Source organism: Urocitellus parryii, chromosome 3 (genome assembly GCF_045843805.1).
Source record: "Urocitellus parryii isolate mUroPar1 chromosome 3, mUroPar1.hap1, whole genome shotgun sequence".
Taxonomy (NCBI): Eukaryota; Metazoa; Chordata; class Mammalia; order Rodentia; family Sciuridae; genus Urocitellus; species Urocitellus parryii.
In genome coordinates this window covers 41,316,824-41,339,067 of record NC_135533.1, presented here as the reverse complement: position 1 = coordinate 41,339,067, position 22,244 = coordinate 41,316,824, and the positions used below count along the sequence as shown (strand labels likewise).

The window sequence follows — 22,244 nt, the reverse complement described above, 5'->3', positions numbered from 1 at the left end:
GTGGCATTTGGCAATCTAAGTAAACTGTTATAGTTCAAGACCATTCCAGAGATGAGGACTGAGTAAATATTAACAACTTCCCCCCACCCCATGCTTAGCTAGAACTTGAAAGAACTGCATAACATCAATGAGCAAGTTTCTGTCAGTCACAATCTAGACCAGATTAGTCTTAAAGTCCAAGGAAGAAGCAAAGTTCACCGTAGTGCTGAAATTTCTGCACCTTCTCCTAGTTGTTGTTTGCAAGTTTAAGGAAAAGAAAATGATGAAGGAGAAAGAGAAAACCATTGCTATTGTGAAGGTTATAGACCCTTCAAAGTTAAAACTGGTGAGCAAGTGCATTTTGGAATTCTTACAGTGTTTGGAGATGAATCCAGCTTAAATACTGAATTTAAATTTTATAAATTTGTACTCAATAAAATAAGGTATGTAGAAGTTGAGCTTTGGAATATGTAAAGTACTATTTATTTCATTAATAGGCTTGTTTATTTATAATATTGCTTTCAGTGCTCTGAGCTACATTTTAAAAATATTGCTATATTCTATTTGGTTAAAAATTACTAAAATTTTATTATGATTTTTATATAAAAAGATGAGGGTCTAGTACTTGTCTCTTGTAATGTTTATATTAAATTAACAATTTTATTAATTTAATATAGACAATGTGCATGTACAATATATGATGCAAAAATACCTATAAGTTACCATTTTTCTGTTTTTTTTTTCACTTTTCAATTTATGTTATAAACCAGTTTGCTAAAGACAAGGGGTCTCCCAATGTAGTCCAACTAATTATTTTTCTTTACTCATAAGAAAAAAGAAACAATAAGAGCATTAACAACATTGTGGGATTTTTCTGGTCAATGTTTGTCATTGACACCTCACAGTGATATTTAAACTAACAAAATAAAGTTAGAGTGAAAGAAGTGATATGTAGTCTAAAACTGGGAAAAGCGAGTTTTCTACAACTAAATGAACAAGCACCCAAAAGGAAGGAAACTAATCTTTCTTCATATGACTTTTTCATGTGTGTGACCATCACAGTATACAAACTGCCTTACAGTGTTTCTCTTTTTACCTGAATTTTATCCTTTTTAATATCTACAGTTGCTCTATGTTTTAGTCTCCTGCTCATTTTTGTGATTTTCAGTTCACAATAAATGTCTTCACAGAAAAGCAAAACAAAGGATCTAAAAAACTTGAAATCTTCCATCAGCTTTCCTTAAAACTCATGAAATATTACACATGATATATTACAAATACACAAACTCATATATAAAAATCTGGTTTCTTTTTCTCTTGCTATATATACTGAGAATTTACCTGAGAATATAATGTGTAACTATATAAAATGCGTTCTCATTTTTTGTATTTATAGTGAAATTATCTGGGATAGTACATACATATATGTATATACACACATACTTACCTCTAGAAAATTCTGAGGTAGGGAAATTTCTCTTTAGAAAACGATTTCTATGGTTGCATTTTGGTAGTAAAGAAATATTTTGTCAAAATATTTGTCTTTTAAAAAAAATCTATGAAATGTATATTCTATGGGTAGAATTATTTTATATTAAAATAGGTTAAAATTTAGTTAAAATTTATTTGGGACTGTAAAGAAGTCTCTAGTTGAAGACTTTTTCCTTCTTTCTAAACCCTGACACTACTTTTAAGTTGTTGTCATTTCTACATTTATTATCAACCTTGATAGATAGCATTGGCTTCTCTGCTCTTTTTTATTTTTGGTGTTTCATAATTATACATAATAGTGAAAATTATATATTTCACATGCACTAAATAGAACAATATAAATAAATCAATTTTTATCTCTTTGTTCTTCCTTTGTTTCCACCTCTACTCTAGTGTTTTTCACTAGGAAATATAGCAAACTTATTTAGTTGCTTTTAATTTTGTAAATGTGAAGTTACATGAAGTTACATATGGCATGCTTTCTCTATTATATTCTTTATGAAGAAGTAGACTTATTTCTATGAACACATCACATTTATTCTCTTACCTTAATAGTTTGGCTAGAATTTAATACACAAGTTGACTGTCAAAAGGAATGATGTAAAATAGATGAATTAGAATATTTTCTCAATTAAGAGTCAAATTTGCTGTAATGTTTGGATATGTTTGTTACCAAATTAAGAAATCTCCCTTGTCTTCCTAATAAAGTAAGAATCTTATCATAATGGGACTAACTTTTATCAAATGCTTTTTCTGAATTTATGGAAATGATCATAAATTTCTTTTTCTCTTTTAATATCATAAAGTTCACTTAAGGGAAATCCAACTTCATTATGGAATATTACCTTGCTTGTATTATCTTGGATTCAAATTGCTAGTAATATTTTACTTGAGATTTACAGTGATGAGTGAAATGGGCCCATAATTTCCATTCCTCATAATGTCATTGTGTGATTCTATTCTCAATGAATTGGGTCACATTCCATCTTGACTCTATTATTGGAAAGTTTCTGTACAAAAGTGGCATGATAATATTTCTTGAAAATATGACATTTCCCCCCATAAATCTATCTAGTCCAGATATTTTTCTCATGAAATATGTTCAGTTTGTTTTTATATCTTCAGTAATCATAAGACCATTGAAGCTATTAATTACTTTTTTGGTCAGCTTTATCAAATAACATTTCCCTAAAAATTTATGCATTTTGTCTAAACACAATCACAGACAAATTATCATTGGTAGGATCTCAGCACTTTTTACTGTGGTAAATTTACCATTTACTATTTTAACCACTTTTAAGTATATAATTCTCTGGCATTAAATAAATTCAAAATGTTGTGGAACCATCACCAGAATAAATTTTTGTGAATATTTTCATTATCCCAAACAGGAACTCTACCCATTTGATGATAGCTCTCCTTTTCTCCAACTCTCAGTTCCTGTCGATCTTTATTCTGCTTTCAGTCTCCATGAATGTACTTATTCTAGGTATCTCATGTAAATGGAATCATATCTTATGTGTCTGGTCTGTGTCATCTAGTATCATGTTTACAAGGTTCATCCATGTAGTAGAATGGATCAGAATTTCACTTACTTTTTAAGGTTGATGAATATTCTGTTTTGTGTGTATACCGCATTTTGTTTATCCATTCATCTGTTGATGGACATTTGAGTTTATATTTTTTGTCTGTTGTATACATGAACTTTGTTGTACAGTATCTGTTTAAGTCCTTGCTTTAATATATTTTGGTGTACGATATCTGTTTAAGTCCTTGCTTTAAGCTATTTTGGGTAGAAGTGGAATTGCTGAATCATATGTTAATTCTATAGCTTTTGAAGGAACCACCATCTTGCCTCTCACAATGGTTGTGAGTTTTAACATTCCTAACAGCAGTGGACCAGTGTTCTCATTTCTCCACATCCTTTCCAACACTTGCTATTTTGAAAACAGTCATTTTTATAAATGAGAAGTGATATTACATGTGGTTTTGATTTTCATGTCCCTAATGACCTGTGATATTTGACATCTTCATGTGTTTACTGGTTATTTGTATATCTACTTCGGTGAAATATTTATTCAAGTCCTTTACTTATGTGTGTATAAAGTATATATGAATCCTATATACACATGCTATCATATGATACCCAAATCATGGGCAATAAGAGAAAAAAAAGATAAGCATAAATAATACATATGTGTATATACATATACATATACATATATGTACACACAGAAAAAGAGAGAATGGATATTAATTTTTTCATCAGGTATGATTTACAAATAATTTTTCTTCTGTGGCTATCTTTTCACACTCTTGATATTGTCGTTACTTGTACAAAATTTTAAATTTTGATGAATTCTAATATCTGTAATTTCTTTTGTCATATGTGATTTTGGTATCATATCTAAAAGACCATGGCCAAATCCAGAGACAGGAATCTTTATGTTTTAAGAGTTTTGTAATTTTGTCTTGTATGCTTAGATTAATTTTTGTGTGTAGGGAAAGATAAGGACCCAACTTCATTCTTTTTCTTGTAGATATCCATTGTGAACAAACGCCCACGGTTAGAACTGTTCTTTTCCCATTGGATCTAGTCTTGGCACTCTTGTGAAAAATTATTTGGATTGAGGACATAGCTCAGTTGGTAGAGTGCTTGCCTCACATATACAGGCCCTGGGTTCTATTCCCAGTACCACAAAAAGAAAAAAAAATATTTGAAGATATATCAGAGAGTTTATTTCTGCTGTTGTCATTATGCTCCATATGTTCATATATTTGTTTTCATGGCAGAATCACGCTGTTTAGGTTATTGTAACAATGCAATAAATTTTAAAATTCTGAAGTGTGAGTCCTCCAACTTTTTTTTTCCTGGTCATTGTAGGGTCTCTTGAGATGCATATGAATTTTTGTACGCATTTTTCTTTTCTTTTTCCTCTTAATTTATTTTTACTTTTTATTGGTTGTTTTTAGTTATACAAAAAATTAGAATTCGTTTTGATATACTAAAAGCATAGAGTATATATCAAGTTCAAGTGGATGTATTCAATGATAAGGTTCACTGTGGTATATCATGTATGTACATAGAAAAGTTATGTCAGATTCACTCTACTGTTTTTCCTTTTCTTATCCTCCCTTCCTTCCCTTCAATTCCCATTCTTCATTCCACTGAACTTCTTTATTTCTTAAAAAATGCAGTTGAGTTTTGATATGGATTGAATGAATGTGTAGATTGTTTGGGTAGTATTACCATCAACAACATTGTTTTTCCATTTGTGAACATGGAATGTCTTTTCATTATTGATATTTTCTTTAATTTCTTTCAGTTGTATTTTTTAGTTTGTGGTGTACAAGTATTTAATTTCTTGTCTAAGCATATTCCTAAGTATATCATTCTTCTTTATGTCATTTTAAATTGAATTGTTTTCTTTATTTCTTTATCAGAATGTGCCTCATTAATGTGTAGAAATGCAACTAAGTTTGGTGGCTTCATTTTATGTCCTGTACCTTGACTGAATTCAAGAGTTCCCCCTTGGTAGAATCTTTGGATTCTATAACTATTCTATAACTATAACTATTGCTAAACTATTCCACTATAATGATTGATTATTCATTTTTCTTTATATTCCTAACCATTTTGTGTCACATATTTGAAATTTTTTATGCCTGCATGCTAATTATTGTAAGACCTTTTTTAAAGCTTTCTATTTTATATTGACTCTTTTCCAAATAGTGTTTCTAATTTTAAATTCCATTTTTCTCTAATATTAATATAATTTTATTTAATATAAATTTTCCTATAGTCTTTATCTGTGGGTATATTGGATTTCATTATTTCATTCCCAAGCTTTGTATATCCTTTCACTAGGCATATTTGTATCTTGTAAGCTATTTACATTTAGTTCCTATCTTCTTATTCACTATGTTAACACTTCAGCCAGCTGTTTGACCTATTTACATTATTATTTATTGATTATATTCCACCTGCTTCTCTCACTTTGTTATTTGTGTTTCATATTTAATATATTTATCTTTGATACTTTCTTATCACTTTCATGTCTTTTGTTGCCATGTTAGTTTAATCCACTGATACCGAAATTATACGTAATATCATACCAAGTTATAAGGCTATATTTCACTTTATCTTTGTTTTTGTCCCTCATTGCTACTTTTTTAAATCATGTTAACTGTATCATGATATTTGATCAATTTTATTTTATTTTTTAAAGTCTACCCTTTAATCTCTCTTCTCATTTAGATATAATTCATCCGAACTCTTTTCAGTTTTAGTCTTTGTGGGAATAAATCTTCTTAAACATTTTATTTATTTCACACTGTATGCTTAAGAATATTTTTATCATGGCCTTATATGTGAATAAAATTTGGGCTGATATACAATTGTGTTTTTTTTTCTTTCAATTTCTAAAAATATTGATTTATTTTATCTTTCCATTTAATTTTGTTATTGAAAAATTTTATTAATCTGATTCCAGATTCCTCACAAATAACTTTTTTTTCCCTTTCTTTAGACTTTTAGATTTTTCTCCTTACTCTTCAATTTCAATATGCTATGTCTGGATATACAGTTTTCCTACTATCTTGGTTTGTTAGCATCATATAGACACTTTAATTTTTAAATAAAAATAAAATAACAATAAAATAAAAAAATGGAAGTTTTTTTTACTTAGAGATAATTCTTTGAAATTTATCTCCATTATTTATTACATTTCACTTTTTCACTTTATCTTTCCCTTTCTAAGATTATTATCATCTGTATTTTGATTTTAATAAATTCATCCTCCATATTGTTCAACTTTACTTTTATATGTCCTGTTTGTTGGTCTTTTCCTTCACTCTCCTTTCATGTTACTTTAATCTGATCTTATACTTTATTAGTTATTTTATTCCTTTCCCAATGAATACATTAAGACATGCTTTTCTTGTTATTATTTTGCATGGTTTATTCCCTAAGTAATATATTTATTCATATTTCCTATTTCTGCTCTCGGTTCTTATTGGTCTCATTGGTCATTACTACATTTTCTCATTATTATTTTCTATTGTAAACTATTACAAATTCCTTCTCTTATTTGTTTTAGGCTAATTTAAGAAGTTTGATTTCATTTGCTTTACTTTTTTTTTCTTTTCATGATATTTATAATGCATATTATTTTAGTTTTGTTATAGACATTTTGCTAGGTGTTTTGCAGTTTTGCCTATGAATTTATTTTCTTTAGGAACTACTGGCTATTGTTAATGGAAGTATGTATGCAGAAAGGTCAGACCCAGTATATTTCAATTCTTATGGTTTCAATAATGGAGATGTGAATACAGTCTAGATACCAGGAAATCACTGTTAATCACTCATCACCTCAGAGTAACTTCTCAGATCAGAAGTTCACATTTTTTCTATCAGAGAGAAATATTGTCTTATAGAAAAATGTGTTCCACCTTGTTGAATAGATTCTATAGCAAATTTCTTATTTAATGTCTTTAAACGGTATTTGTTGTTAATAAAAATGTTCATCTATTGCCATGCCAAAGGTTTGCTTTACTGAAAAAGTAATCTGTTTTTTAATCAAAGTAAGTGTTTCTTCATGAAATATCTATCCCATTGCCTAATGATCTTTAAAATGAAGTTAAAATTTAGACCTATTGCCTACGTAACTTACACCTTTGATAACTGTAGATATAAATTTGCTTCATAAGCTCTTCTAGATGTACATATAATTGTTAAATTTCCACTAACATTGTACTCTTACATCTTTTAATAGAGAAAAGGCACTTTAGATTACCAAAGTGTATTACATGCTTGGAAATTGAAATCCAATAGTGTAATGATATTCAAAAAGTGATTAGCCATTTACATGAAATAGAATAGTACCTACAGCATAAAATTAAATAGGTTATTAATCATCATGCTTTAGGGCATAAATTAGACAATAACCAAGGTCAAGAGAAGATGTAGCATAGCTATAGTTAAGCAGGATTAGATTCATTATCAGAATTCTAGCCCCATTTCTAAAGAACAAAATTCATTGGCTACTGTCTAACCAGGTAATATGAACCCATGAAGTGCTATAGTTAGGAACCTCTGGCTTTATTGTTACAGTGTGTATATAGGATAGCTCTTTCTCTTCTCTAACATTTCTGCAATTTGCCACTTCAGTATTGACATCCATTTCAATTCAAGCTCTTCAGAGAAAAGCACTCTTTCCCTAGTTCCTTCCCCCTCACTCCCTATCCTTTTGTTCAATGTGTCCATTATGATTCTCCAAAGCACAGTAGAAATGTACAACTCAGGTTGGTGATTCTTTATCTCATAGCCAACACACTTTTCAAAAACAATCTTGGAATGTTGTACTTTTAAAACTGTGACTAAATGACACACAACATAGGGAAAGCTTTGCTTTTTTCTCCCATCTAAATGTATTTTATCAGATAATTCTAATTGTATTTATCTGATACATCTTTCCAATTTGGTCAACTTTGTCCTCATTTTGCACATGAGGAAATTGAGAAGGAATAGATACTTGACTTTAAGAGTTCCCTTCCAATTTCTATAAATAAAAACACATTCTGAAACACCAAGTGTGTATAAAACAAAGGTGATGAAGTCTAATAGAATCAGTTATAAGATAGCATATCCTATGATCACAACTACCTGGGAAGTTGAGGCAAGAGAATTATGAGTTCAAGGTCAAGCAGGGCACATTAGCAAGACCTTCCCTCAAAATAAAACATTATTTTAAAAGACTGGGGACATAATTCAGTGGTAGAAATTTTTGTCTGTCATTTGTGAAGCCCTGAGTTCAATCCCCAGTATCACCAACAAAACAAAACAGAAGAAGGAAATAAAGAAGTATTATATGCAGTATAGAATGGTCTTCATTGACATGTACATAATTTTTTTTCATTTAAGTAATTTCAACCATGTTTTCAAAGTTCTTTTTCCTTAGAAATATACAACATTTGTTAAATATACTATAGTGGTGTATTACCTTAGAAACAAATTTTGGTCTTAATATATACTTTGTTTGTATTTATTTCCAGTCTGATTTTATAAGTATCAAATAGTTCTCTTGGGTTGAATTGTAGTTTTACAAAAAGTGGGAAGGTGGAGTTAGATTTTCCACAATAATCTTGTTAAAGACATGTTTGATTGTATGTATTGTTCTTAGTCCTTTAAGAAAGAAAAAAAAATGTTGATTCTTAGCTTTTGGTTAATTGCCTAGAAGTGGAATGAAAATCTTTAGAATGGAAATATTTTAAAATTTAAGATCTTACATTGTAAATGTAGCTTGTTGTGGAATAATAGTATCCACTTGGAATAGGAATATTGTTTAAATTTAATTTTCTTGGAAGATCAAGTCCATAAGCATGGTTTAAATAATGAATTGGTACAGTTTTGAATTGTGTATAAAAGGCCTTAGCTTTTCTAAAAATATGTTCTTAAGAAGCACTTCATGAATGGCAGTGTTGCTATAATTGGATGTACTCTATATTCACTAGAGGCAGAAGTAGTTTTAGAGTACTTTTGGTTACCAACTGGCATATTTATAATAATCTAGAACATTAAGTGTGCAATGAGAAAATGTATGTCTTCCAGGAAGGAGAGTTCCTCACTTAATTAGCAGTGTAAAATGCCTCTTGACTGTGAGTTTCTGGTAGCATTGATGGCATTCAGAAGCCTCTCAGATATTCAACCATTATACCTAATTTGTGGTACAGAAGGAACTTTCCAGTTTTGCTAAGATGTGTATTGATTTTTTGTCCAAAATGATAATTTTAGTTGTATTCATTTATAACCACATCTTATGCTGGCTTAAACTTCCATAGCTTTGTAAATATTAATCAGAATTTTCCTTCATGCATGAACTTATTTCTTTTTTTGTTTAAGTATAAATAGATTTTTTCAGCATGTCTTTCTTATCCACAAGCATTTCATAATGTATTTAAAGATAGTTAATGCATACTCACCCTCTTATTTAAAATTAAAACACTATATATTCCCATTATTATTAACAAACCAACAAATTTAAAATAAAGATTTTTTAAAGTCTACAACTAACTAAATGTATCCATGTGCACAGAGGTGTTTGATTGATTGATCTTTTCTTTTTCCTCTAAAGTTATCTGGAAATATTTTGGATGTCTATAGTGGCGAGCCCGGGATTTCACCAGTTAATATGGGGCTTACAAGTGCTTCCTGTCCAAGTGGTTTACCAATGAAAAGAGAAATTACAGGTAATGTTACTTTTATATTTTTATTCTGTTTAACTTTTATTAGCTGTAACAAATATGAGAGACATGCTTGATCATATTAAATAGAATTTCTAAAGAATATCAAGATATTTAGCTAAACAGGAAGCAAATGAGACTAAATTAATCATTTTTACAGTACCTACATTGTAAGTTAATTTAATTCACAGTTTAACTGAATTGATTAATTAGTAATTGTATATATGTGTTTATTATTTGTACACACGAACACACACACACACACACACACACATCCTTCATTTAACATGGACTCATTTTGCTATTGAATAGATGGAATTTATTAACATGGTTGCAAAATGACATATCAAATTAGGGAAATTCTTTTTTGTGATTAGAATTGGATATAAGACAAAAGTTTAATTTTTTTTCTGTTTTAACTTGTTTTATGGATTTCATGAAAGATTTGCATTTAACTATCTCAATTGGGAAAAAAAACATAAATTTTCTCTAGTTTATTTAAAAACTGTTACAACTCAGAAGAGATAAAGGACAGAGTCAAATTCTTCATGATACATAGACACGACATAGGATTGAGGGGTTATTTTCCCAAAGTTATGTATCTGGTAAGAAGCAGAAGTAGTTTAATGTAAGGATTTCTTGACTTACAAATCCAATGTCAGATTTCTTACAATAATAAATATAAAATGTATTTGAAATTTTTATAACAATTTTTTTATACATTTAGAGCTCAAAACTGGTCTACAGTAATTTTACATAGTTAATACTAACATTTTAAGTAAATACAAAATGGTTGGTCTTAGAGCTTAATAACTCAGGCATGTTTAAGCATTTAAATTATTTAGATTATAATTAATGACCACAGTTTTAAATGATTTAAAGAGAATGTATTACTTTATTACCTACTTTAATATTATAATAATTCTAAGACACTTTCTAATTTTCTGCTGTTATATAATAACAAGTTAAATCCCCAGTTTAGCAGCTTGATGTAAACATTTGTGACCTTATGCATTCTATGAGGATTGGGACACCAGAAGAGGCTTAGAAAATTGGTGCTGAATCAGAGTCTATTATGAAGCTATAATCCAGATGTCAGTCAGAGCTCCACAATCTGACCCTTGACTTGGGTTGGAAGAGGCACTGCCAAGGCAGCTCATTCATGGCTCTTACATTTTAATGCTGTTTGTTGACAATCAGTCTTGGTTGATAACTGTGTGAATCTTTCTCTCCATGGGTTGCTTGAGTGTCCTCATGACATGAAAACTGGTAACCCAAGGGGTACAAAAGTAAAAGCTAAAACATGTCTTGGAAGCCACAGTCAACATTTCCACAACATTCTATTGGTTTCACAGGTCAACCCCATTCCATACTGGAGAGAATCATCAAGGGTGTGAATACTAGGAAGTGAGAATCATCAAGGGCCATCTTGAAGGCTGATGGCCATGGTCACAATCACATAACACATGGAGGGTAGGGTCATTTTCTGGAAGAAAGTGTGGAGTTCAATATAGATACCAGAGAAATGTAGTTAGTTCCAACACTTGGGGTGTACAAAATCACATTTATTTATGAAGAATTAAGATTGGAATAATTTCTTTTTGAGTTTCAAAATTTGGAAAATAATAAGTAGGAACAGCAGTGATTGAATAGTTTAATATAGTCTCTGTGCTGCACCGTTTTCATAATCATCACAGTGATTTTCAGGTAGGTATTACGATTGTATTCATTTTACAGTTGAGGTACCTGAGATAAAGAGAAGTCTGGTAATCAATCAGACGGCTATTAAATGGAGAGCCAGAAAACAAATCCAGGCTATACAACCATTTTGGAGGAAGGAGTATTGTTTTTTCATTTAATATTTCTGAATTATGTTGCCTAGAAAAGTTTTGAGGTATAACCAAGCACTGTTTTAATTATTTTTCTTTTCATCAGAAACTGACACTAGAGCTTTGGCAAAGGAAAGACAAAAAAAGGACAATCACAACCTGAGTGAGTATCTTTTTCTTTCTTTCCAAACAAAATTAGTTCAAAAGGAAGTGCATGGAGATTAAAGTGTATGGTTATTCATTATCACTCCATAAGTACCCAAAGTCAGATGAGCAAAATTACACAGTCACAGATGAGCTATTTTGGGAAAGGGGAACCATGTGAACTCTCAAAGAAAAAAGGTGCAGATTTTCACAAAGTGAAACATTCTGAATTCTCTCCTTGATCATTCATTCTTAAGGAGGCTGCCTGTGCCTCAAATGAATGCATTTGGTTACATTGGCACTGTGCTGTGACTCATTGATTCAAAGATTTAAAAAGAGAGAAAATGACTTTAGAAAATGTAAACCATTTAAATATCAGAAGCACAAGTTCAGGTTCTCATTTTTCTGTGTCAATTTGCTCCTTCCTTCCTAATGATATGTTATCTGAAAGGCATTGCTTATGTGGTAATGCTGAATTCCACCTCTGGGAAAAAAAGAGCTTTCATGTCTTCCTCAGGGTCAATTTGACTCTGTTAACGAGTCACATGAGATGGAGAAATACAGGCAAAAGAAGGAGATTGGCAGTAAGGCTGGGCTTTAGAGTGCTTGGTCGTGTCTTAAGTGCTTAACTATCTCAACTGAACCTGATCAATCGAGTGTGAAGCCAAATCAAAAACTGAGAAAAAAGTAAAACTGCACAAAAGTAAATAAAACTATAAAGCCTTACAATGTAATTTCTTTACATGCAATTAGTTGAAATTGATTTTCCACCTATCTATGAGACCTACATCTGTGCATAATGCACTTGCATCCCAAGGTGATGACAGTTGGGTGAGTCTGAAAGGAAGGAGCTAACTTATGGTTACAGCAGTCCTCAGGGAACTGATCTAACTCCCAAAGCCCTCAGTAGGAGAGGGACAAGGTGAGTATGAGTAGGAAGAGCTAATGGCTGTGGAATAAATGAGTACATTGAGGAACTATGTTTTTTTTTTTTCCTTAGTAAACCTGTGAATGATTATTCTCCTTGCCTTTTCCTTTATCTCCTGTATGTCTGCAGCTTATGTGACAGGTCATTTAATATAGTGTATGGTAGTTATCTGGTATGTGCCTTATCAGAGTGTTCTCTGATCTGAATTCTCTTGCTAATTCATCTTGCTTTCAAGGGAAAAATCAACGTTAAAAAATTAATACCATATATGTTGAGTATAATGGATCTAGATCAACTTTTAAAAACTATAAAACCAATGGGGTCGTGGCAAAAGCACAGAGGTCCAATTTACCAGAGTTCTAGATACATAAAAAGTATAAATCAAGCTAGAAAGTGCTAAATTAAATGTGTTTCCTAGAAGATCAGGAGTGATTTTGGAATTTTCAGGTTGTTAGAGTCTGGTGTGGGAATATCAGGGCAGGGCGTGCCAGCCTTCAGCTTGAAGCTCATTTCAATTCTTTTCCCACCCTCTATTCCATTGTGTGCTGCAAATGGCCTCAAACATATGTGTATACACCCCACCTTGTACATTCAAGCTCTATACACACCCCTAAACATTTTGGCCATGTCTTGTATCTGAGGGTCAGTACACAGGTGCCATGTGCCAAGAGGTCAGACCCAGGCTTGGAAGTGGGTCAGGGAAATGGAGAGGAAATTTCTGGTGCAAATTAGAAGAACTAGTTTAAAAGGATTCCCTTGGGCTTGTGGCTGTCTTGCTTAGTGGGGAGAGGTATAGCCAGAGCAGGAATGAGTGTGTCTTGTAAGTATGTATTGGAGGAGTTGTCTCTTTTGTCTGCATCTGGAGAGAGGATTGAGCGACTATGTCAAAAACATGAAGAGTAAAAACCACAAAGTGTATAATAATTTAGTATTTTCTTAAAACATGACTCTTTTACAAATGAACAGCGTTGAGAAACCAAATATATAATTAGCCATTTAAAAATTGATACATACAATCTAATAATACTAGAGAAGTAGCATATTTAAAACTCTAATTTAAAATATAAGGATACTATATGTGAGAATAGAATTACTAACAAATTCTCACTGTAAAATAAACATGTATTCCTATCAGTTTTACCTTTCTTTATTTTGTCTTCAGTGTTTTTATGTGCTATCATTGCTGGGTTTTGGATCACATGCACAGAAGAAACAGGATTGGTACAAGGGGAAAATAAACCCTTTTAAGGATTAGTTATATTCTAATTTTAGAAAGAAATTCAATGTTCTCGACCTGAAGATTAAATCCATTCATAGTAATTTGCTTCATGGAATAGGTTCACCAAACAATGGATGTTCTTTGATGACTTTCATTATTTCCAGTTGTGATTTTCCTTTACAGGTGTATATTTTACTTTTCTTTAAGTATTTTTCAACATTTTTGAAACATATTTCTCTTCTTCTTGGCCTTTTTCTACATTTGTATACCTGAAAGCTTTAAATATGTTAGCTATTGCAAAAGTATTATATGTAAGTAATTGCTATGGTTTTTGATAATAAGAATATAGAGTGACTGCTCATAATCAATATAGGAGGCTCATAATATGCCTGGCATTTTTGAATCAGCATAGAAACAAAATTGCCATAAGTAATTATTGAACCCCAAGTTCAATCTCTGGTACCTACCCTCCCACCCCCTACCCACCCCAGAAAAAGAGCCTATATCAGTAGTTCTCAAATTATGGACCTTCTACTGACTACATCATTATCACCTGAGGACTCATCAGAAATGGATATCTTGGACTCTATTCCAGATCTAGTAAAAGCAGAATCTCTGAGTATGGTGTAAAAATCTATTTTAAAATTCCTCTAGGTATGTCTGATGCATGTCAAAATTTGAAAAAAAAAATTATCTATATGTTATTAAAAACTTTAAATGGAAAATTAATTGATAGTCTAATCAATATACATTTATTTAGCCCTTCCTATATAGGTCAAGTTCTCTAGTGATACAAAAATAAGAAAGATATGACCCTTTCCTCAAGATAGTCTTGGTTAGCTGAGCACACACCAATCATGTGTTATACATTGAAAATAGACAGGAAGAATCAAGTGTGGTGCACGACTTCAAAAGATCACAACCTTGATGAACTGACAAAATATGTGCATGTAAAATAACAAAGACATGTGTGTGAGAGTAAATATTATAACAATGGAAAATACTGTTTTAAGACAAAATGTTTTTAAAATATTGTAAATCATATATTCAATTCTAAAAATGTAACTTAGAATAAGATTCCTTTGAATTCTTATTATTGAGAAGTGCGATCTCTTAACTGAATGTTTTTGCCACTGTTTTTAAAAGATTATTAAGAAAGTTTACAGCTGACCAAAAATGAAGTGTGTTTTAATGAGAATAATCAATAATATTTCTTCTTTAATAGTTGAAAGAAGAAGAAGGTATAATATTAATTACCGAATCAAGGAGCTTGGCACACTTATTCCAAAGTCTAATGACCCGTGAGTTTAAAATCATTTCTATAATAATGTTATGGTTTCAATGCCCCCCAAAATGGGTGGGAGGGGATAAGGGAGGACAGAAGCAATGATTAGGAAAATAAGCAGCTTATGCAAAGCTAAGGCTATTGCTGTCCCCCCATTGTAATATATCTAGACCAGAGTGGTCACTATTAAGCATCTACTCTGTTCCCAGAGTTGCCCTTCTGATGGTAGGAAATAAGTTAATTATTTCTCCTCAGTTCATATTAGGTCTCTTAGTATAACAATACTGGCAGTTTTAGTGGTATGAAGAGCTATTTGTGATGCTGACTGGGATACTCAGTTTATGATTATAGCATCTTTTACAACTTAAGATTTATGTGTACCTAATAATGTAATCGTCAGATTCTTCAGAGGTCTCCAATTTGTGGAGACCCCAAAGTAAAAAATGAAGTTGTAAAAACCTGTTGATTGATGGCGACCAGGTTTTTTTGGCAAACACACAGAATCAAATACATTGTTTGTGGTTGCAAGTCTCAAGAAATAATTAACTGAAGAATTTTGAATGTTTATACAAAAATATAAAAACATGCTTTCCAGAGTTAATAATGATTTGAAAATGACCTCCACAAAAGCTGGCATTTTTCCAGATTTGATGATGTTTGATAAAGTGGTATTTGTGAGAGTTGAATACTCTCCTTCCCTAAATCCAAATATTCTAATTAACATGGATAATTTAATAATGTGTGAGGTGCATGCCTAAGATAACAGTTAATTGTACATTTCCATATTTTTGCCTGGTGGCAACCCCTACCACAATGTATACATTGGTGTTTCCTGATTTGACCCTAATATCTTTCAAGTTTGACACCCTCCAAAAAATGTATTTTCTTAAAAACAACTATTTTACAGAAACTAAAAGATCAATATCAGCATTCTCTCTTTAGTCCTGTCTTTATGGAGGTTTATTGTTTATAGAGTACTATAGTAAATTTTTTATTTTCTGATGTTTATAGAGTACTGTAGTAAATTTTTTATTTTCTGATGCTTGAAATCTTGGAGAGACAGGCAAAAATCCATTTTACATGCAAAAACAACTTTAAAATTTTAAAGAAAGATGTATCATACATTCAAATGGCTTTAGATAGAGTAAATGTTTGAAAACTTAGTAAATGACATCAGGTACAAATTGAAGAAGGGCTCATTAGGTGTTCCCATCACTATTTTGAAGGTTAAATTTCAGGTCTAACTAAACGATATTTTAAATTTCAAAGTTGGTTAGCATTATATTTTTCATCTTATTCCTCTTATTCCTCCTCCTTTAATTTTGTCTTCCCATGAGAAGAAATGATACAAAACTAAGAATCCATAGACTCCTGCCATTGCTTGGGGTTTTGGTTCATGAGACTGCTACTTTTCTCAGTTAGATACTTTCTCAGTACAACGCTGAAAGTAACCTGTCTTCACATCCATCCCATCACAAGATAAATCCCTGTGAGTAGAAAGTCCCAATAGCTATAGTAGAATGTCCCCCTAGAAAATTGATGCATCATTTCCAAGCTTGAGAGACAATAGTTTGTTGTATTTCATAGAAGATGATTCTCACCTGATGACAGAAAAATGGAACTTCCATTAGTTCATTACTGCTAATGACATTGTCCCTTAATCTAGACTCCCAATGAGACACCTTCTGATCAGATCTGTCATAAACTATATTTTCCCACTTTTGACTCTTAATAAATACATATTAAGGTCAATATAATTCACATAGATCACATTAAACCAAAAATAGGGGCATTTAAACAAAAACATTATGTAAGAAAATATAAAACTTCTTTACATGCTTACTTTATGCTCTATTCGAAACATCTCATGCCTCTAATTTGAGAAATTGCCAAGGTTTTTTAGCCGTTTTGATTGATGTTTATCAATTAATTCATTCTTATTTGCAATAGATTCTTATTTGTAATTATAATTAGAATCTAGTCTCATACAGAATTGCATTTATGGACATATGCTTTCAGCCAATAAAATGAGTATAATGTCCTATAATTTTATATTTAAAATTTCTCCTATATTAAAAATAAGTTTTAATAAAATATTTTCTATGCAATAGCAGTATTGCTTAACTACATTACTCATCTTAAATTTATTTTAAAATAGCTATCTGTATCCAGCTTTTTTTTTTAAAAAAAGCTTGATATTGTTTGGGAAGAAAAGTTGGCCAAACAGTTTTAGAAAGTTTGCCTTATTGCATTGTGATGTTGCTAAACTCAGATGTGTTTCACAATCCCCGAGGATCACATTCAGGGGAGACTTTATTTATTTTTCTTAAAAACAAAAGCAGCCTTATTAGGAAGTAGGTTAAAAGATTGGTACATATGAGGGGCTGGGGTTGTGGCTCAGCAGTAAAGCACTTTCCTCATATCTATGAGGCACTGGGTTCGATCTACAGCACCACATAAAAATAAATAAACAAAATAAAGGTATTGTGTCCATTTAGAACAAATTTTTTTTTAAAAAAAGATTGGTACGTTTGAAATGATCTTTAAAAATTTAGGCTTAAGTCGTCAGTAATGTACATTTCCTAGTTCATTAATGCAGAAATACTGCACATAGATTTTAATCTCAGAGTTAATAATAAAAGCAATTTTCACTAAAAATATAAAAACTGTAATGGTAGAATCATGATATTGCATTTAGCTCTCCCACAAAAAGTCACTTTATTACTTTCTTTTGACACTTATTTTCATTCTGGGATTAATTTTACTATATAAGGGCTTCTTAACTATTCTATTAAAATTTCTATTCAGAAGCAATAATATCTAAGAGTGAATAATAGTCATGTAAATCATTATTTCATATTAATGTAAAAGATTTTGTAAGTTCTTATGAATTCTGCTGACATGCACAATTGTGAAAAGGTTATCTCTCCGTTCTACAGTGATATGCGCTGGAACAAAGGAACCATCCTAAAAGCATCAGTGGAGTACATCAAGTGGCTACAAAAAGAACAGCAAAGAGCCCGGGAGTTAGAACACAGACAGAAGAAATTAGAGCAGGCTAACAGGCGACTTCTACTCCGAATTCAGGTTTTTATAAAAACGATGCCATGCGCTGTGCAGCTAACACATGACTCACTTGTCATGGGTTTTATTCATTGGTGTCATTTATTCTTTTTTCTTATTAACAGTTATTTTTCCTTCTAAAAGATCATTTTATTGCCTTTTAGAAGTTCATGAACTGGTTTCTTTCGATTAGGTTTTGATTAGAAATCCAGGATCAAGATGACCTAAAATATGCATACAATGAATGACAATGACTAATCACAAAACTCAGAAAATAGAGCTCATTTCATAACTACACAATGTTATTTCACCAAAAAAAAAAAAAAATCAAGTAGAACATTTGTTTCTCTAGATAATATTAGACACTAAATTCTCCCCTCCCCCTTGCATTCTTTTCGTAACATGGCAGTAGATTTCATTGCCTTAGGGCATATCGTACCAGCTTATATTATCAGCTTATGTCAACTGTTCATGTGACCCCCAAATACCCTAATAGGGGCTTTCATAATTCTCTCTCTTTAAAGTGAGCATGCTTGTAGCCAGGTAGAGCATTTACTCTGTGTCCATGCAATGGTCCTGAATTATGGTGAGAAATTAATCAGAAAGAATAAATAGAAGATTTGCTACTATTTCCAAATGGCTATATTGTAGTATGAACCACTATGGGACCATAATGTGACATGAATTCCTTTAGAGAACAATGAGAGCAGAATTTTTTAAAAATCTGAGTAATTTTCCAGGGTTAATTTTCAGGTATCAGAAATGCCACACATTCCTTTATTTTGGGAAAACACATGTAACTGTATTAATCTTTGCTTTAAAAGCCTGTAAATATTTTTGTTTTGTTTCTGGTTTATTTGCTAGCATTATGCCTACTTTCAAAGGCATTTTAAATGAGTTTTGTTTGAAATTGCAGGAACTAGAAATACAAGCTCGAGCTCATGGTCTGCCAACCCTGACTTCACTTGGCACTGTTGATTTAGGTGCCCACGTCACCAAACAGCAGACCCATCCTGAGCAGAATTCAGTAGACTATTCCCAACAACTAACTCTGTCTCAGGGGCCAAGCCCTGAGCTCTGCGATCAAGCTCTGGCCTTCTCTGATCCTTTGTCACACTTCACAGATTTATCATTTAGTGCCGCTTTGAAAGAGGAACAAAGATTGGATGACATGCTACTGGACAACACAATATCCCCGTTTGGAACAGACCCTCTGCTATCTGCTGCTTCCCCTGCAGTTTCCAAAGCAAGCAGTAGGAGAAGTAGCTTTAGCTCAGAGGATGGTGATGAGTTTTAAGAAATAAACAAGCTCAATCCATCACCTGGGAAGCAAGTCTGTGCTGGAGCTATGCAGTTGTGTTCTGTGTATTGCTTTGGCTTAATTTTCCTGACGGGAATATGTTGCCCGTGAAAAGCTGATTAGAAGCAACAGAAGAATTCACAGGAAGTAAAGACAGGCTGTTGAAGAATTATTTAGGACTAAATATTTTCTTCTTTCTTTAAAGAGGCTACTTAAATTTTGTTTTCCTGGAAAGAGGCACATCGTAAGAAATAGCTCCGTTCTGATGCGTAGTATTGGGACTAACAGCCTGTGAAATATACAAACTGACTGAAATGTACAACACTTCTCTCAGCTGTTCACTTCCTTGCTAGTCACATATCAAAGCATCAGTTTCTAAGAATGAAGATCAACAAGTCCTGTGGTCATTATATTTTTCTATGTTGTCTAAAGTTCAAACCTTATAGGGAAAATAAGTATAAAATAGACTATCTGTCACTTATAACCCAAAAATGACTATAATAAATATGAGAATTTTCCATTATAAACTATAGAAAATTTACAAAAACATGGGTTACCAAAATGAGACCCTTGTTTCCTGGTCAGTTCAATTACATGAATTCTAAAAACATTCTTGCATATTTATGTCTCCATGGTCTGTTCATAAAATGAACCAGTTGAATAATTTCCTCCAGAACATGGTCTAGAATTTTATCAGTTCACGCAGACACTCATACAAATGCACACAATACCAAGTAGTACGTATTCTTTTATTTTCATTCATTTTTCTGTTTATTTAATTAGGATTACAAATCACATTTCAAATTGTTTTCTTCTTTAAGAGAGTTTAAATAATCAATTTCAGTATATAAAATATAAAAGGTCCCCCTATTAGGAAATTGTGTGAGGTATCTAACATTAATCATCATGTCCAATGTTGGATATAGATTAATGGTTGATACAGTTTTGCTCTAAATTGAACAAATATTGAAAATTTTACTGGTACAATTTTATAAAGGGATTCTTGGAATTGCAGTAGGTCCTGGGAAAATATTAAACAAATGAAGAAGATGATGTTACTACTGGGTGGGAAGATTAATAAAACTAAATGAAAGGCAACAAAAAAGGATAGAAAACATACAGAATAAAAGTCTAAGCATAAGCTGTAACATAGAGACATTCAATACAATGAAAATGAATGACAATGTCTAGGGAAGCCATGGAATTCGATTTCTCTTTAAAGGCATAGTTGGGTGAAAGAGAGGTGGTGTATGGAAATAATATCAACCAAATAATAAAAATAAGGATTACATTGTGAAGGTACCTTCATGAGACATTCATTAATGGATCTGAGCATTCTATTAACATGCAGTTGGAGAGTTCTGGAAAAAGAAATTGGCAACAAGTTGTGGGGGTCCTTGAAAATGAGAATAAAATGATAATGTAGCAATGGAAGTTTTTAGTAGGAGTGAGCAACCAAAAATTAAAATATATATTGCTAATCTTACTAAGACATAATCTATCAAGAATATTAAACTTTGAGATAAATTTTTGAAAGGGTCGTATTTTTTCACATGGAAATATGTCATCACAAAATTTGAGATTTTTAACACTGATATATGTGGGGAAATATGAAATCCTATGGTAGAATGATTACCTCATGCTTAGTTTACAACAATAGCTCCTATTTTGAAGAATTAAAATAATTTTAATTGATGTGGAAAAATAAGTATTAATTTCTCAGAACAGTCATTAAAAGCAGGTAGCTTAGTTTATAGAAACTTTTCTTTGTGAAAGAGAAAAATTAGTTTCTCCATAAATTTTGAAGAGGCTATTGAATATGTAGAGCTATATAACAAAGTCTACTTTATTATCTGAGTTGATAATTCATTCAACTTTGCAAATTATAGTGAAATTATAGCTTTGGAATCAATGGAAAGCACACCATTGTAGGGAAGTTGGTTTCTGTTCTTCTACTCACAGTTCTCCTTTCTTCATATTCTAAGATGGCTTGACCTGATGATGCTGTTATGACATCATTTTCCATTCATTTGAAGTTCTGCTTGTCCTTGACCCTATGTCTCATATCTGGGCTGACATAAGGACTTGGCACAGGATAGTAGAGCCTGTTGACAAGAGATCTGAAGATGGGACTAATATTTGCTGCTGTGTTCTAATTATGAGATAGATATCAGGGAATTGTAAAATGGGTAATGGATTTTTAAAGTCAAGGTGAAGAGTGTTACTGTGCCTGTCAATGGAAATAGGCAAAAAATTAATTATACAGTAGTTTTAATTTTTTCGTGATAAGAATCCCTTCAGAATCTAGTAGAAGATGTATACCATCTCCCCAGAGAAAATGGAGATCTTTATATTGTCAATATAGGACAATAAATTGCATGCTTCAGAAGGTTTTAGAAACCTCCTGAATGTCTTCTTGAATCACAAATAAAAAATATCTGCACCATTTCTATAAATTCATTGATAGCTACTTAACTATTTATCAAGAGACAGGTGTGTAGTTATTGTCATACATAATGAGGGAGCAGGGAACACTACTTATCTTAATATTATTATTCAGTTGTAATGGTATTGAAGCTGCATAGCATGGTAAATTTGTACCAATTACTAGATTATTTGCTAATTAATTTGTTCATTTATAAAGTAGTCCAATTTCAAATATCCCCTCCCTACTCAACAAATTATATTTGCCGTATGTTACATATTTGTGGAGCTGTTCTCTATCATTATTAGATGCTGTACACATCCAACCATAACATCTGGAA

General features: G+C 31.6%; 1 protein-coding gene across 1 annotated transcript in view; it reads left to right on the top strand.

The window, feature by feature from the left end:
* Tfec (transcription factor EC) overlaps positions 1-19,476 on the top strand; it is a 28,356-nt gene extending 8,880 nt beyond the window's left edge. Inside the window, exons 2-6 of the mRNA XM_026410300.2 lie at positions 9,603-9,717; positions 11,647-11,703; positions 15,057-15,132; positions 18,056-18,203; positions 19,096-19,476. Coding sequence (XP_026266085.1) covers positions 9,603-9,717; positions 11,647-11,703; positions 15,057-15,132; positions 18,056-18,203; positions 19,096-19,476 — 777 coding nt within the window. The remainder of the gene's footprint in view (positions 1-9,602; positions 9,718-11,646; positions 11,704-15,056; positions 15,133-18,055; positions 18,204-19,095) is intronic.
* The last annotated feature ends 2,768 nt before the right edge of the window (positions 19,477-22,244 follow it).